We start from the raw sequence: 12,723 nt of genomic DNA on the forward strand, positions 1-12,723 counted from the left end.
TTATTTATGCCATCACACGTAACCGGATATGACGTTTACGTCTGCTCTACGTGCTTGCGTAACTTTTTACGTAGCTCAGTCTTGGTGGCTGCTATAGAGAAACCTCCGCATGCAAATAAACTCTTTTAATAAGTCACTAATAAAATAACCCCGCAATATATATTACATATATGAAGTATGGTTATTGACCATTTATGTTCATACGTTTAAAAAATAATAACTACCACAGGACGTGATGCTACAAAAGCGCCGTAGTAAAAATTTGCTCAAGGATGAAGTGACGTCGATGTACTGTAAACAGTTTTGCGAGATCTGGCTAAAGTATCGTGTTATTTTTGTTTAGTTTTTTTTTTTATCCATGTCCCCTCGGGGGCTCCGTACTTGACGCACAAGATAATCATCAAACGTATTTACTTATTCATACAACTCACACAGAGCAACGAAGAACTTCATGCCGTGTCTCCTTCGCGCTGACTGTTCGCTCTGAGCTATGAAGCGTTCAGGCGCACTCATAATTGTGTTAGGCACCAATTGTTTTTTATTTTAATTCACGTACCCCCTGTGACAATGGGCCCCATTTTGGGAGCCCAGGTGACAGCTGAAACAAACAACCATTTCATCATAACACCAGTTAGCAATGTAAGAAGTCTTTCTTTTACACAACTTTAGTTTTTTTAAAGCGTAATACTTAGGGCCCTGTGAAATCAACCACCCCCCAAATTCTGTTTTCATTTATTACGCTTTTTGTGTCTGGGAATAAAATGTCCATATATTAAATGCAAAAATCCTTACACGTATTGATGCAATACACTGGACAATTTTGCCTGATATTTCAGAATCAGATGTAACTTTGCTAACTTTTAGAACGGGATGTCAGCTTCTGCGCACATTGCTACAAAATCCTCAACAAACTATAATGCCATTGTGGTTAAGGAATACTTCCAAACGCTTGATTAACAAGCTGTAAAACACAACACGGTGTAAACAAACTCAGCCTGAATCTCACACACACTGCTGCACTAGCATGCTCTGTTAAACTAAGCAAGCCCACCCAGCTTCCACTCACACTCGCTGACGAGATTTCAAGATTCGAGAGTGTTTATTGTTAATTCACCATAGATCAAGGACATAGAGAGCATCAAAATTACGTTTTTTGACAACATGAGCGTTCAAGGATTTTGTGAAGAGATGCCGCCACGAACGAACGGTTGGCTGTGGAAATACTTCCCCCACACAGGAGTTCCTTTTCACGTTGACAGCACTTCACTGACTTTGTCAGTTTTCACGTAGATTCCGTTAACGTGTAAATCACAGGGCGCGACATACTGTCTTGCTTATTCATAGTTCCTGATCACACGTTAAACAACAATTTATTTTTTCCTCAAGTGTGTGCACTGTCAAAGTTATCTTCCGAATGAAACTTTTACCACAAACTGCGCAGGAAAAAGGTTTCTCTCCAGCGTGTATTCTTGTGCGTTTTCTCAAATGCGACTTCTCAGTGAATTCTTTACCACAAACGATCAGGAAAAAGGTTTCTCTCCAGTGTGCATCCTTGTGTGTGTTTTTAAAACATCCTTTCTAGAGAACCTTTTACCACACACCGTGCAAGTAAAAGGTTTATTGTCAGTGTGTATTCTTGCGTGTTCTTTCAAACACGACCGCCGAGAGAACCTTTTGCCACACGTCGTGCAAGGAAAAGCTTTTTCTCCAATGTGTGTTCTTCTATGCACTTTCAGATTTGACCGCTGGGAGAATATTTTACCACAAACGGAGCAGGTGAAAGGTTTCTTTCCTTTGTGATATCTCATGTGCATTTTCAGATTTCTCTTGTAAACAAAAGTTTTATCACACTGAGAGCATTTCCAGCGTGTGTTGTCAGTGTGACATGTCATATCAGCTTCAGAGTCTTCATCATCAGTGTCAGGAGAGTGTGACGTTATGTCGTCACTATCTGATAGTGGAGCTAAGAGGTTGTCTGCTTGTGATCCTCCACAGTGGTCTCCATCAGCTTCTGTTGTCATGTGATGAGTGGAGCTGCTGCTTGCAGGCTCCACCTCTCTCTTCTCCTCACTTTGACCTTTGTCCTCAACATCCTCATTCGTCACAGGGACACCAATCTCTGGGAACTCCTCCGGTCCTTCAAGATGCTCTCCCTCCTGACTGATGCCATGATCCTGCTCTTCTTCCTTAATGTAGGGTGGCTGGGGCTCCTCCTCTTCCTTTTTTATGTGGAGGGGCTGTGGCTCCTCCTTTTCCTCTTTAATGTGGTGAGGTTTTGGTTCCTCCTCTTCTTCTACTTTCATGTACGCAGGCTGTGGCTCCTCCTCTTCCTCTTTAATGCGCGGAGGCTGGGGCCCTTCTTCTTCCTTTTTAATGTTGGGAGGCTGGGGCCCCTCCCTTTCCCCTTTAATGTGGATAGGCTGTGGTTCCTCCTGCTCCATCCTGGAGTTCCACCCCTGCTGCTTAAGGGTAAGAGGGTCTTCACTGACGTCTGCAGGACACAAGAAGACAAAGACATGCTTTAGAAAAGTTCAGCGTTGCTCCGTCCCAGGAGGGATTGCCCTGCACCAGCATATGTTCTTACATTTAATCAATGTCCCTCACAGTAGTCAGGGTACCTCCAGTTGACAGGGGGGGTGGTATAGTGTACAGACTGGGGTTGAATGGTTTTAGGAAACAAATCTAATTGCAATTTTACTGGCAGATATTGCAACTTTTAAGATTTTAAAGATTTTTTTTCTTATGTCATATCCATGGTGCAAGTGGATAATTTATACACCCTCTTGTCCTGGTTCCATATTAAGTTTTTTTTTGCCACTGAAAAAATATACACAAAATCATTTGTTAGCAAGATATGTTTGGATGGTTGGTATTTCTCCTTTTAGAAAAAGCTGAATCCTCGAGATGAATCTATCATTGCACTCTGCTTATGGTTGTTTACACTGAAATATAACTGCATTTTATGTGTTTTATTCTATTTATTTATGTATGTTATACGTGACCAGATATGACGTTTACGTCTGCGCTACGTACAGTTTGTACGTAGCTCAGTCTCGGTGGATGTCAGGAAGCGACAGAAACATCCGCATTTTAAGGAGGTATTTGAAAAAGTCCCTTATAAAATAACCTCCCAATATATTACATACCTGACCATTTATGTTCATACATTGAAAAAATAATAACTACCACAGGACATGACGTCGCAGAAGCGCAGTCGTAAAAATTAGCTAAAGGAAGAAGTGACGTAGTCCTTGCACATGCGCGGGACCGATTGCATTCCTGATACATATTGCATAGTGACGCGTACATTACACACGACTAACATGACAGAGGGGTGCCAAGAGGGCCGAGTGAGTGGACGCTCTCTGCAAAATAAGACCTAAAAATGGTAAAAGCTTGTATTTTCTTTGTTGCCAAATGCATACTCTGACTTTTCAACAAATACTACTCACCTACTGACAAGTTAGAGGTGCACGGTGTTGAACCGAAATGAAAGACAAAGGCCTCCGGTCAGAGTCAAGCAGAAGCTAACGTTAGCATAATCCGCTGGCGCTTACTGCAAACCATGTGTTGATTGACAACCGCCACGATTATACCGGCCCTCTTGTGGCTTCTGCAGTCAATGACAACGGCATGGACGACTTTCCGTCTCTCCCCATTACCCCTAGTAAGTCTCCAGCTCCGAAGAAGAAGATTCTTTCTAAAGACAGCTTGGAACGAGGCACTCAAGTTGACATAATAGCTCTCTGCACTGATAAATGCGGGAAGCGACAGCATTGAGAACATGGTAAGTGCTAATGCACTTAAAATTGAGGGTCTTAAAAAGACAACTGATTTAGTCTGCGAAGAAGTTAAAGATGTCAAAAGAAAAGTTTGTACGCTGGAAGAAAAGGCTGTGAATGAGGAGAAGAGAGTGGACACATGCCAGCAGAGGGTCTCGGAGCTGGAAAGACACACAAGGAGATGGAACCTTAGGCTGTACGGGGTTGCCGAAGGTGAGAAGGAGGATCCAAGCAAGAAAAAAATTCTCCCAGAGCAGAAAGACAGGATCTCTGACACCTTTGACACTGTGCACTGCCTTGGCCCCAAGTGACAAAATGTAAACAGACCCAGAGGCATCATCATCCAGTTCTCCTCACGAGTCAGCAGAGACGCCATATGGACAGCTGCAAAACCATCACCCTACCTGATGGACAACGGCTTAAAGTTCGCGGAGGACCTTTCGAAGGAGGACAGAAAGCGCAGAAGCAAGCTGTGGCCCTCCATAAAGAAAGCACGTGAGAGCCTACTTCATCGGGGGTTGTGCCTTTATCAGCGGAGCAGAAGTATCCCTCCCTACTTAATGTAACCTTAATTACTGTTAACATATATGGATACAACACCAAACCTGAAAGTGATCAACTTTTTGATTCTCTTCATTGGTTAATTGCTGATAGATGGCCCCTAAAACAGCCCTCCTATAATCTAAAGTTTAAAATATTTATGCCGAAGTTTTTTTTCACTTTCCTTGTATGACATTGTCTGGAATAAGGTATGGATGATTTTTCACAGGTATCTCATAGGTGAGGGAGGTATTTTTCTGAATTATTCACAAACACTATCCTGCTAATCACTTCATGGCAAAATTTCAGAGAGATTTCAATATGGACTGCTGTTTTTGAGGGGACCACCCAGAACCTTTACATCTTTCCGTCATTGTCCACCCTCCAAAACGCTGTGGAAGGACTTCAGCGGATGCATTACTGATCACATCTTCAAGGACTTTGTTTTGTCGTGGGGAAATGTTGTATTTTGCTCTTATAGGAGATCGAGGAAGAAAAGGCTTTTTTTCTTAAAAATCTGGTGATTATTTTGGCCAAATGTTTAATTCACAAATGCAAATATAGCGGTAAAAATCTGTTCTGATTTAAATGTTCTTATTTGATGTAACCCGTGGCTGCGTTTTTTTTTTGTTTCAGTTAGTTTTATACTTTTATTGTATACTTTTATTGTATAATTGTTTTCTACCATTAAAGATTGTTTTAAAAAAAACATGACTAAAGTGATTGCCGGAAAATAGGCCGACCGGATGTAGACGCGTTCTTCACGTGCGTAAATCGATTGCGTTTCCGGGACGGATTGCGCAGTGACAGCTATGTCTAGGCTCGGAGCTCTCTCCCGTCTGCAACTTGCAGTGCGGCCACACTCTGTGCTCTGTGTTATTGTGTTATGTTTGGGGCCAAGACAGTTTGTGCAACGACTGTTCAGCCTCTGTGCTACGGTTAGCAGATCACTGGGCAAGGGAAGAAAAGAGTCACCGCTAGAGTTATTGAATTAGAACAACACGGCCACAAATAATAAAATGCATCACTAAAATGCTAATACGAAACAGAACAAGACATAATTGTATGCATTTACTTACAACGATCTGACCAAGTTTCGTGGTGAAGCTCTCAAAAGTGAGGCTTACGTTGCTGCCGCTTGTCTGATGTGTCCGTCACTCGAAAAGATCCGACTAGAAACAATGCCTGAACTCCGCAGGACGGAAAAGTGTTTTGTTTTCATTTGTTCCATGTCCGAGGTTGTAAACGTGTCCTGTGCTGGTGATTGGATGAGCGGGAACAGAGAAGGGGAGCCCGTGTGAGCATACCCGCGACACTAGGGAGGAAAAATGGATGGTACCAAAGGGAATCAAATCCTTTTTACCTAGGAAATCATTTTACCTTTTGTAGTTGCGAGGGGAGGATTGGTGATTGGTCCCGCGTGCTTGATGACGTGCTTGAATTGAAACGCTGAACAAAATACCGTTGGTGTGGTGGGTCTATTGCAATAAGCAGTTTCGAGAGTGAGCAGACCAAACCAGGATGACAAACAAAGAGTTATGGGGCAGACTAAAGTGTGTAGTTTACGAAAATTGAAGAAAACGCAAGGATCCGGTCAACAAAACATATATTGTAGCTTCATAGCCTTTGCGCTCTTCTCTTCCTCGACAGTAGACATTATAAGCGCAGATCGGTACTGAAATCGATACGTCAGATACCATCTGTTTCTAAAGTCGATACTCAAATCAAAACATTGCTTTTAGTGTTACCGTTTATTGCTACCGCAATATACGGTACATAATTTTTTATGGTGTGATTTGAAATACACTACTTTAAAAAATGCCAGACACATTAGGTGTCGTCCTAAGTAACGGTTTCGAAAAGTTATCGCCGATACCGGTTTGAAATTTACTCAGTACCATATTAACAACTCGACACAAGCAGGTGCGCACCATTTATGGCTTCCGTGTATGGAAGGGCGCACATGCCCACCTTGGACCACGTGACCATGCCCCGCTCCACTAGTGCAGATTAAACAGTGGAGTGTTCCTCTCCAAATTCTTACATCTTAAGTCCTCCATCTTTGCCCATATTGCCCTTTTTGATGTAATGGGTTTTATTTCACCAAATGAAATTAAAGTTCCGTTTGTGCTATTAATTATACTCGGCGGCATGGCATAGCTCGGATGAATACATCCTGATAACTATAGTACATCAAATAGTACATAAAATGTTTTCTGTTGTGCATATAATTGTTCATTAATATAAAAAAACACAGGCTGTGAGTTTTGGAAATACACTTTTTCCGGGTAGACTCCGGAGAAAAACACAAATGACAATTATTATTTTTATTTTATTTTCCTACCTTAATTGTATTACTTTTATCTTTCTTTCATTCCATTTTTTATTTTAGCCATGTTCTTTCACAGTTTTGGCTTTTCCCTGACAGAGGTTGCCATGTGAGTCAATCACATGAATGGTTTTGGCTTAGTTTTTACACCTGACGCAACCCTGGCCAGGTAGCGAACCCCTTTTGGATGTTTCTTGTATCTTTTATTGAAGATTGCGCTACTAATATTTATGACTATCTTGGTTTTTTGCCTTTCATATTTGATCAATAGCTTTTGCCAGTACAGCCCACTTTTCATTTAATAACACATCTCCTGACAACGCAAAACCTACAGGCCCGTAACCAGGGAGGGTTCGAACGAATATTTGGTTACGGGCCTGACCTATAACACTCGCTTATGTAAATATGCACTTTGTGGGGGTATTCTGCGAAGTGAGTTTAGTGGGTTAGCGATCTTTGTTGAGTGGAAAGTCGGACTTGGTCCCGACCAGGTTATGTCCAGGCTTTTAGCTTAAAACTGGCTATGAAAGTGCCACCGTTTCACTGTTGAACTAATTTGGAAATGGCGTCACCATTTATTTAGAACCTACAAAGCCCCCTAGGGAACATGGAGGAAAAAAAATGGAGAAAAAAAAGAGCATTCTCTGATTATATTATCCATCTATAAGCGAGCTAGATTTTCAGCCGAGGGAATACGCTGGATATGCTCACACGAACACCAGGAATAAAATGCAATATGAAATATTAATTAGGCCAATATTAACAGACGTAAATGTCACAGTAGTCCTTGCGTGAGTACTCAAGCCGTTATAACGGACTATAGTCTTCTTATATTACAATATTTGCTGGCGGAATAAGCACTCTGAGACACCTGGGTTGGTTGAGACACTTTCACAGAATACCCCAGATGTCCATCCCTGCTGTAAATACACATTCAATGTATTTCCTTTTCTTTTTAAGATTAAATGTACCACTCTCAGGTCTAAAAGAACAGTGTGTTCTTACATGTGATAGACGAAACTAACATTGTAAACATTTCATCATAACATCAGTGAGCAATGTAAGTAGCCATTCTTTTACACTTTAGTTTTTTTTAAAGAGTAATACTTAGGGCGCTGCTACTTCCGTTTTATTTTTTCTCAAATTCCGTTTTGTTACAGTTCCGTTTTTTACCTTTTGCACTCACACAATGTGAAAATCCTTACATGTATTGATACAATACACTATTGGACAAGTTTGCCTTATATTTCAGAATCAGATGTAGCTTCCCTGACGTTTAGAATGGGATGTGAGCCTCTGCACACATTGCTACAAAATCTTCAACCAGCTGTAATCCCATTGTGGTTAAAGAAAACTTATTCCCAGATGTATTAAAAATTACTGTATTAACAAGCGGTAAAACACAACACAGTGTAAACACACTCAGCCAGAGTCTCACACAACATGCTGTGCTCTTTGTCAATTCACCATACATCAAGGACATACAGCGCATCAAAATTACATTTTTTGAGAAGATGAGTCTCTGCTGACCACACATTAAACAAGAATTAATTATATTCCTCAAGTGTGTGTTCTTGTGTGTGCCGTCAAAGCTCTCTTCCGAGTGAAACTTTTACCACAAACTGCGGAGGAAAAACATTTCTCTCCAGCGTGTATTGTTGTGTGTTTTCTCAAATGTGACTTCTCAATGAATTCTTTACCACAAACTGAGCAGGAAAAAGGTTTCTCTCCAGTGTGTATTCTCGTGTGTCTTTTTAAAACACTTTTTTGAGAGAAACCTTTACCACACACCATGCAAAGAAACGGTCTCTCTCCAGTGTGTATTCTTGAGTGTGTTTTTAAATTACCTTTATGATTGAATTCTTTACTGCAAACGGAGCAGGAAAAATATATTTCTCCCATGTGTATTCTTGTGTGTGTTTTTAAGTTACCTTTATGATTGAATCCTTTACCACATATTGTGCAAGGAAAGGGTTTCTCTCTAGTGTGTACGCTTAAGTGTCTTTTTAAATGAGGTTTTTTAGAGAATCCTTGACCACATATCGTGCAAAACAAAGGTTTCTCTTCAGTGTGTGTGTATTTGTGTTTTCTCAAATGTGACTTCTCAATGAATTCTTTACCACAAACTGAGCAGGAAAAAGGTTTCTCTCCAGTGTGTATTCTTGTGTGTCTTTTTAACACATCTTTTCTAGAGAATCTTTTACCACACACCGTGCAAGGAAAAGGTTTCTTTCCAGTGTGTATTCTTAAGTGTGTTTTTAAAACACTTTTTTGGCAGAATCTTTTACCACACACCGTGCAACGAAAAGGTTTATCGCCAGTGTGTATTCTTGCATGTTCTTTCAAACACGACCGCCGAGAGAACCTTTTGCCACACGTCATGCAAGGAAAAGGTTTCTCTCCAGTGTGTATTCTTGTATGCACTTTCAAATTTGACTGCTGAGAGAATCTTTTACCACAAATTGAGCAGTTAAAAGGTTTCTTTCCTGTGTGATGTCTCATGTGCACTTTCAGATTTCTCTTGTAAACAAAAGTTTTGTCACATTGAGAGCATTTCCAGCGTGTGTTGTCAGTGTGACATGTCATATCAGCTTCAGAGTCTTCATCATCAGTGTCAGGAGAGTTTGACGTTTGGTCGTCACTATCTGATAGTGGAGCTAAGAGGTTGTCTTGTGATCCTCCACAGTGGTCTCCATCAGCTTCTGTTGTCATGTGATGAGTTGAGCTGCTGCTTGCAGGCTCCACCTCGCTCTTCTCATCACTTTGACCTTTGCCTTCATCATCTTCACTCTTCACAGGGCCACCAATCTCTGGGAACTCCTCCAGTCCTTCAAGATGCTCTCCCTCCTGACTGATGCTGTGATCGTCCCCTTCCTCTTTAATGTTAGGAAGTTGTGGCTCCTCCTGTTCTTCTTTAATGTGAGGAGGCTGGGGTGCCTCCTCTTCCTTTTTAATGTGGGGGGGCTGTGACTCCTCCTTTTCGTCTTTAATGTGGGGAGGCTGTGGTTCCTCCTGCTCCATCCTGGAGTTCCACTCCTGCTGCTTAAGAGGAAGATGTTCTTCACTGATGTCTGCGGGACACAAGAAGACAAAGACATGCATTAGGGACTATCCACACTGAAACGTTTTCAGGTCAAAACGGCAAAAATATTTTATCGTTTCAGCCTCTCATCCACACTGGAATGATGTTCTGGGTACCCTGAAATGGTATTTTTTGAAAACGGCTTCCAGAGTGCGAAAATCTGAAAATGCCGGCTCGTCGTTTCTGAACATACGAGCAATCAGCTACATTTTAAAGATGATGATGTCACCGCCCCGTCACGTGACAAGAAGAACAAGAGAGAGCCAAAGTCAAACAACAATAACAACGGTGGACTTCAGAGCTGTGTTTGTGCTGCAGTTGGTGCTATTAGCAATATTACAACAATACCTCGTCGCCCTCTATGAAATCCGCATGGAGCAGAGACGCATACACAATTACACGCGACGGATTCTTTCAAACCCACAACTTTGTCCAGCAAGAAGGGCGACCAGAAGAAGATTTTGGGTGAGACCTGGAAGAACTAGCAGCTGGTGGGAAAACTTTCATCAGTGTTCCTCACAGCAGTCAGGATACCTCCAGTTGACAGGTGGGGTGGTATAGTAGTAGTATATAGTAGTGCAGTAGAGGTGCAACGATACACAAAATTCACGGTTCGGTTCAGTTCGATACATTTCTGTTACGGTTTCATATTTTTTCGATAAAAAAGTATACAGGTCCTTCTCAAAAAATTAGCATATTGTGATAAAGTTCATTATTTTCTGTAATGTACTGATAAACATTAGACTTGCATATATTTTAGATTCATTACACACAACTGACGTAGTTCAGGCCTTTTATTGTTTTAATATTGATAATTTTGGCAAAAAAGTAAAGAAAAACCAAAAATCCCTATCTAAAAAAATTTGCATATCATGAAAAGGTACTCTAAATGAGCTATTAACCTAATCATCTTAATCAACAAATTAACTCCAAACACCTGCAAAAGATTCCTGAGGCTTTTAAAAACTCCCAGCCTGGTTCATTACTCAAAATCACAATCATGGGTAACACTGCCGACCTGACTGCTGTCCAGAAGGCCATCATTGACACCCTCAAGCAAGAGGGTAAGACACAGAAAGACATTTCTGAGCGAATAGGCTGTTCCCAGAGTGCTGTATCAAGGCACCTCAGTGGGAAGTCTGTGGGAAGGAAAAAGTGTGGCAGAAAATGCTGCACAAACAGAAGAGGTGACCGGACCCTGAGGAATATTGTGGAGAAGGGCCGATTCCAGACCTTGGGGGACCTGCGGAAGCAGTGGACTGAGTCTGGAGTAGAAACAATCAGAGCCACCGTGCACAGGCGTGTGCTGGAAATGGGCTACAGGTGCCGCATTCCCCAGGTCAAGCCACTTTTGAACCAGAAACAGCGACAGAAGCGCCTGACCTGGGCTACAGAGAAGCAGCACTGGACTGTTGCTCAGTGGTCCAAAGTACTTTTTTCGGATGAAAGCAAATTTTGCATGTCATTCGGAAATCAAGGTGCCAGAGTCTGGAGGAAGACCGGGGAGAAGAAAATGCCAAAATGCCTGAAGTCCAGTGTCAAGTACCCACAGTCAGTGATGGTCTGGGGTGCCATGTCAGCTGCTGGTGTTGGTCCACTATGTTTTATCAAGGGCGGGGTCACTGCAGCTAGCTATCAGAAGATTTTGGAGCACTTCATGCTTCCATCTGCTGAAAAGCTTTATGGAGATGAAGATTTCATTTTTCAGCACGACCTGGAACCTGCTCACAGTGCCAAAACCACTGGTGAATGGTTTACTGACCATGGTATTACTGTGCTCAATTGGCCTGCCAACTCTCCTGACCTGAACCCCATAGAGAATCTGGGGGATATTGTGAAGAGGAAGTTGAGAGTCACCACACCCAACATTGTGGATGAACTTAAGGGCACTATCGAAGCATCCTGGGCCTCCATTACACCTCAGCAGTGCCACAGGCTGATTGCCTCCATGCCACGCCGCACTGAAGCAGTCATTTCTGCAAAAGGATTCCTGACTAAGTATTGAGTGCATGACTGAACATAATTATTTGAAGGTTGACTTTTTTGTATTAAAAACACTTTTCTTTTATTGTCGGATGAAATATGCAAATTTTTTGAGATAGGGATTTTTGGTTTTTCTTTACTTTTTTTGCCAAAATCATCATTACTACAACAATAAAAGGCCTGAACTACTTCAGCTGTGTGTAATAAATCTAAAATATATGCAAGTCTAATGTTTATCAGTACATTACAGAAAATAATTAACCTTATCACAATATGCTAATTTTTTTAGAAGGACCTGTATTACAGTACCTAGCCTTTTTAAATTTGAATTTTAATGAAATTGCCAACATTTGCCACAATTACATTGTGAATGTCTAATCTGCTCCTCTCACTGCGTTTCTGGATATGCCTGAATCAAATATATAACAAATATAAAGCAAAAAAATCCAAGCTTTCATATATGTGTGCTTTGGGTGTTGTATAGTTACTGTCAAAACGTACCATCACTTCATTATCATGAAGTACTGTGCCGTATGAATAGCATGGCGTCACATAGTTTAGGTTTTAACTGAGAGTGCGCGCTCCCGCGACCTGCATGCTGAACTCGGCACCGGGTTTTGGTGCTCAGCGCTCTCTTCTGTCTGCAACTTGCAGTGCGGCCACACTCTGTGCTCTGTGTTATGTTTGTGGCCAATAAAGTTTGTGCAACCAAGACGACGATCCAATACGCATGTTCACCCTTTGTGCTACGGTTAGCTCACTGGGCAAGGGAAGAAAAGTAACACAAGCATCAGCGCTAGAGTAACTTAATTAGAAAAACACGGCCACGAATAATAAAATGCATCACTAAATATGCTAATACAAAACAAAACAATTTATTTACTTACAGACAAGGCTCTGACCAAGTTTCGTGGTGAAGCTCTCAAATGTGACCGTCTGTGTCGCTACTGCTTGTTTAATTTGTCCGTCACTCGAAAATATCCGACAAGAAACATTGACTGAACTCT

The 12,723-nt window shown here is 41.6% G+C and overlaps 2 protein-coding genes across 2 annotated transcripts; both read right to left on the bottom strand.

Moving 5' to 3' along the window:
• Positions 1-1,103: 1,103 nt before the first annotated feature.
• Positions 1,104-5,539, bottom strand: LOC129195122 (zinc finger protein 771-like). Its single transcript, XM_054800932.1, has 2 exons — positions 5,402-5,539; positions 1,104-2,491 (listed from the first exon to the last, which is right to left on the bottom strand). The coding sequence occupies exon 2, from the start codon at positions 2,439-2,441 to the stop codon at positions 1,521-1,523; it is 921 nt and encodes a 306-aa protein (XP_054656907.1). The 5' UTR covers positions 2,442-2,491; positions 5,402-5,539; the 3' UTR covers positions 1,104-1,520.
• Positions 5,540-8,017: 2,478 nt separating this feature from the next.
• Positions 8,018-12,673, bottom strand: LOC129192818 (gastrula zinc finger protein XlCGF57.1-like). The gene is made up of 2 exons (XM_054797222.1): positions 12,604-12,673; positions 8,018-9,722 (listed from the first exon to the last, which is right to left on the bottom strand). The coding sequence occupies exon 2, from the start codon at positions 9,670-9,672 to the stop codon at positions 8,212-8,214; it is 1,461 nt and encodes a 486-aa protein (XP_054653197.1). The 5' UTR covers positions 9,673-9,722; positions 12,604-12,673; the 3' UTR covers positions 8,018-8,211.
• Between the last annotated feature and the right edge of the window lie 50 nt (positions 12,674-12,723).

This window comes from Dunckerocampus dactyliophorus, chromosome 1, assembly GCF_027744805.1.
Source record: "Dunckerocampus dactyliophorus isolate RoL2022-P2 chromosome 1, RoL_Ddac_1.1, whole genome shotgun sequence".
Lineage (NCBI taxonomy): Eukaryota > Metazoa > Chordata > Actinopteri > Syngnathiformes > Syngnathidae > Dunckerocampus > Dunckerocampus dactyliophorus.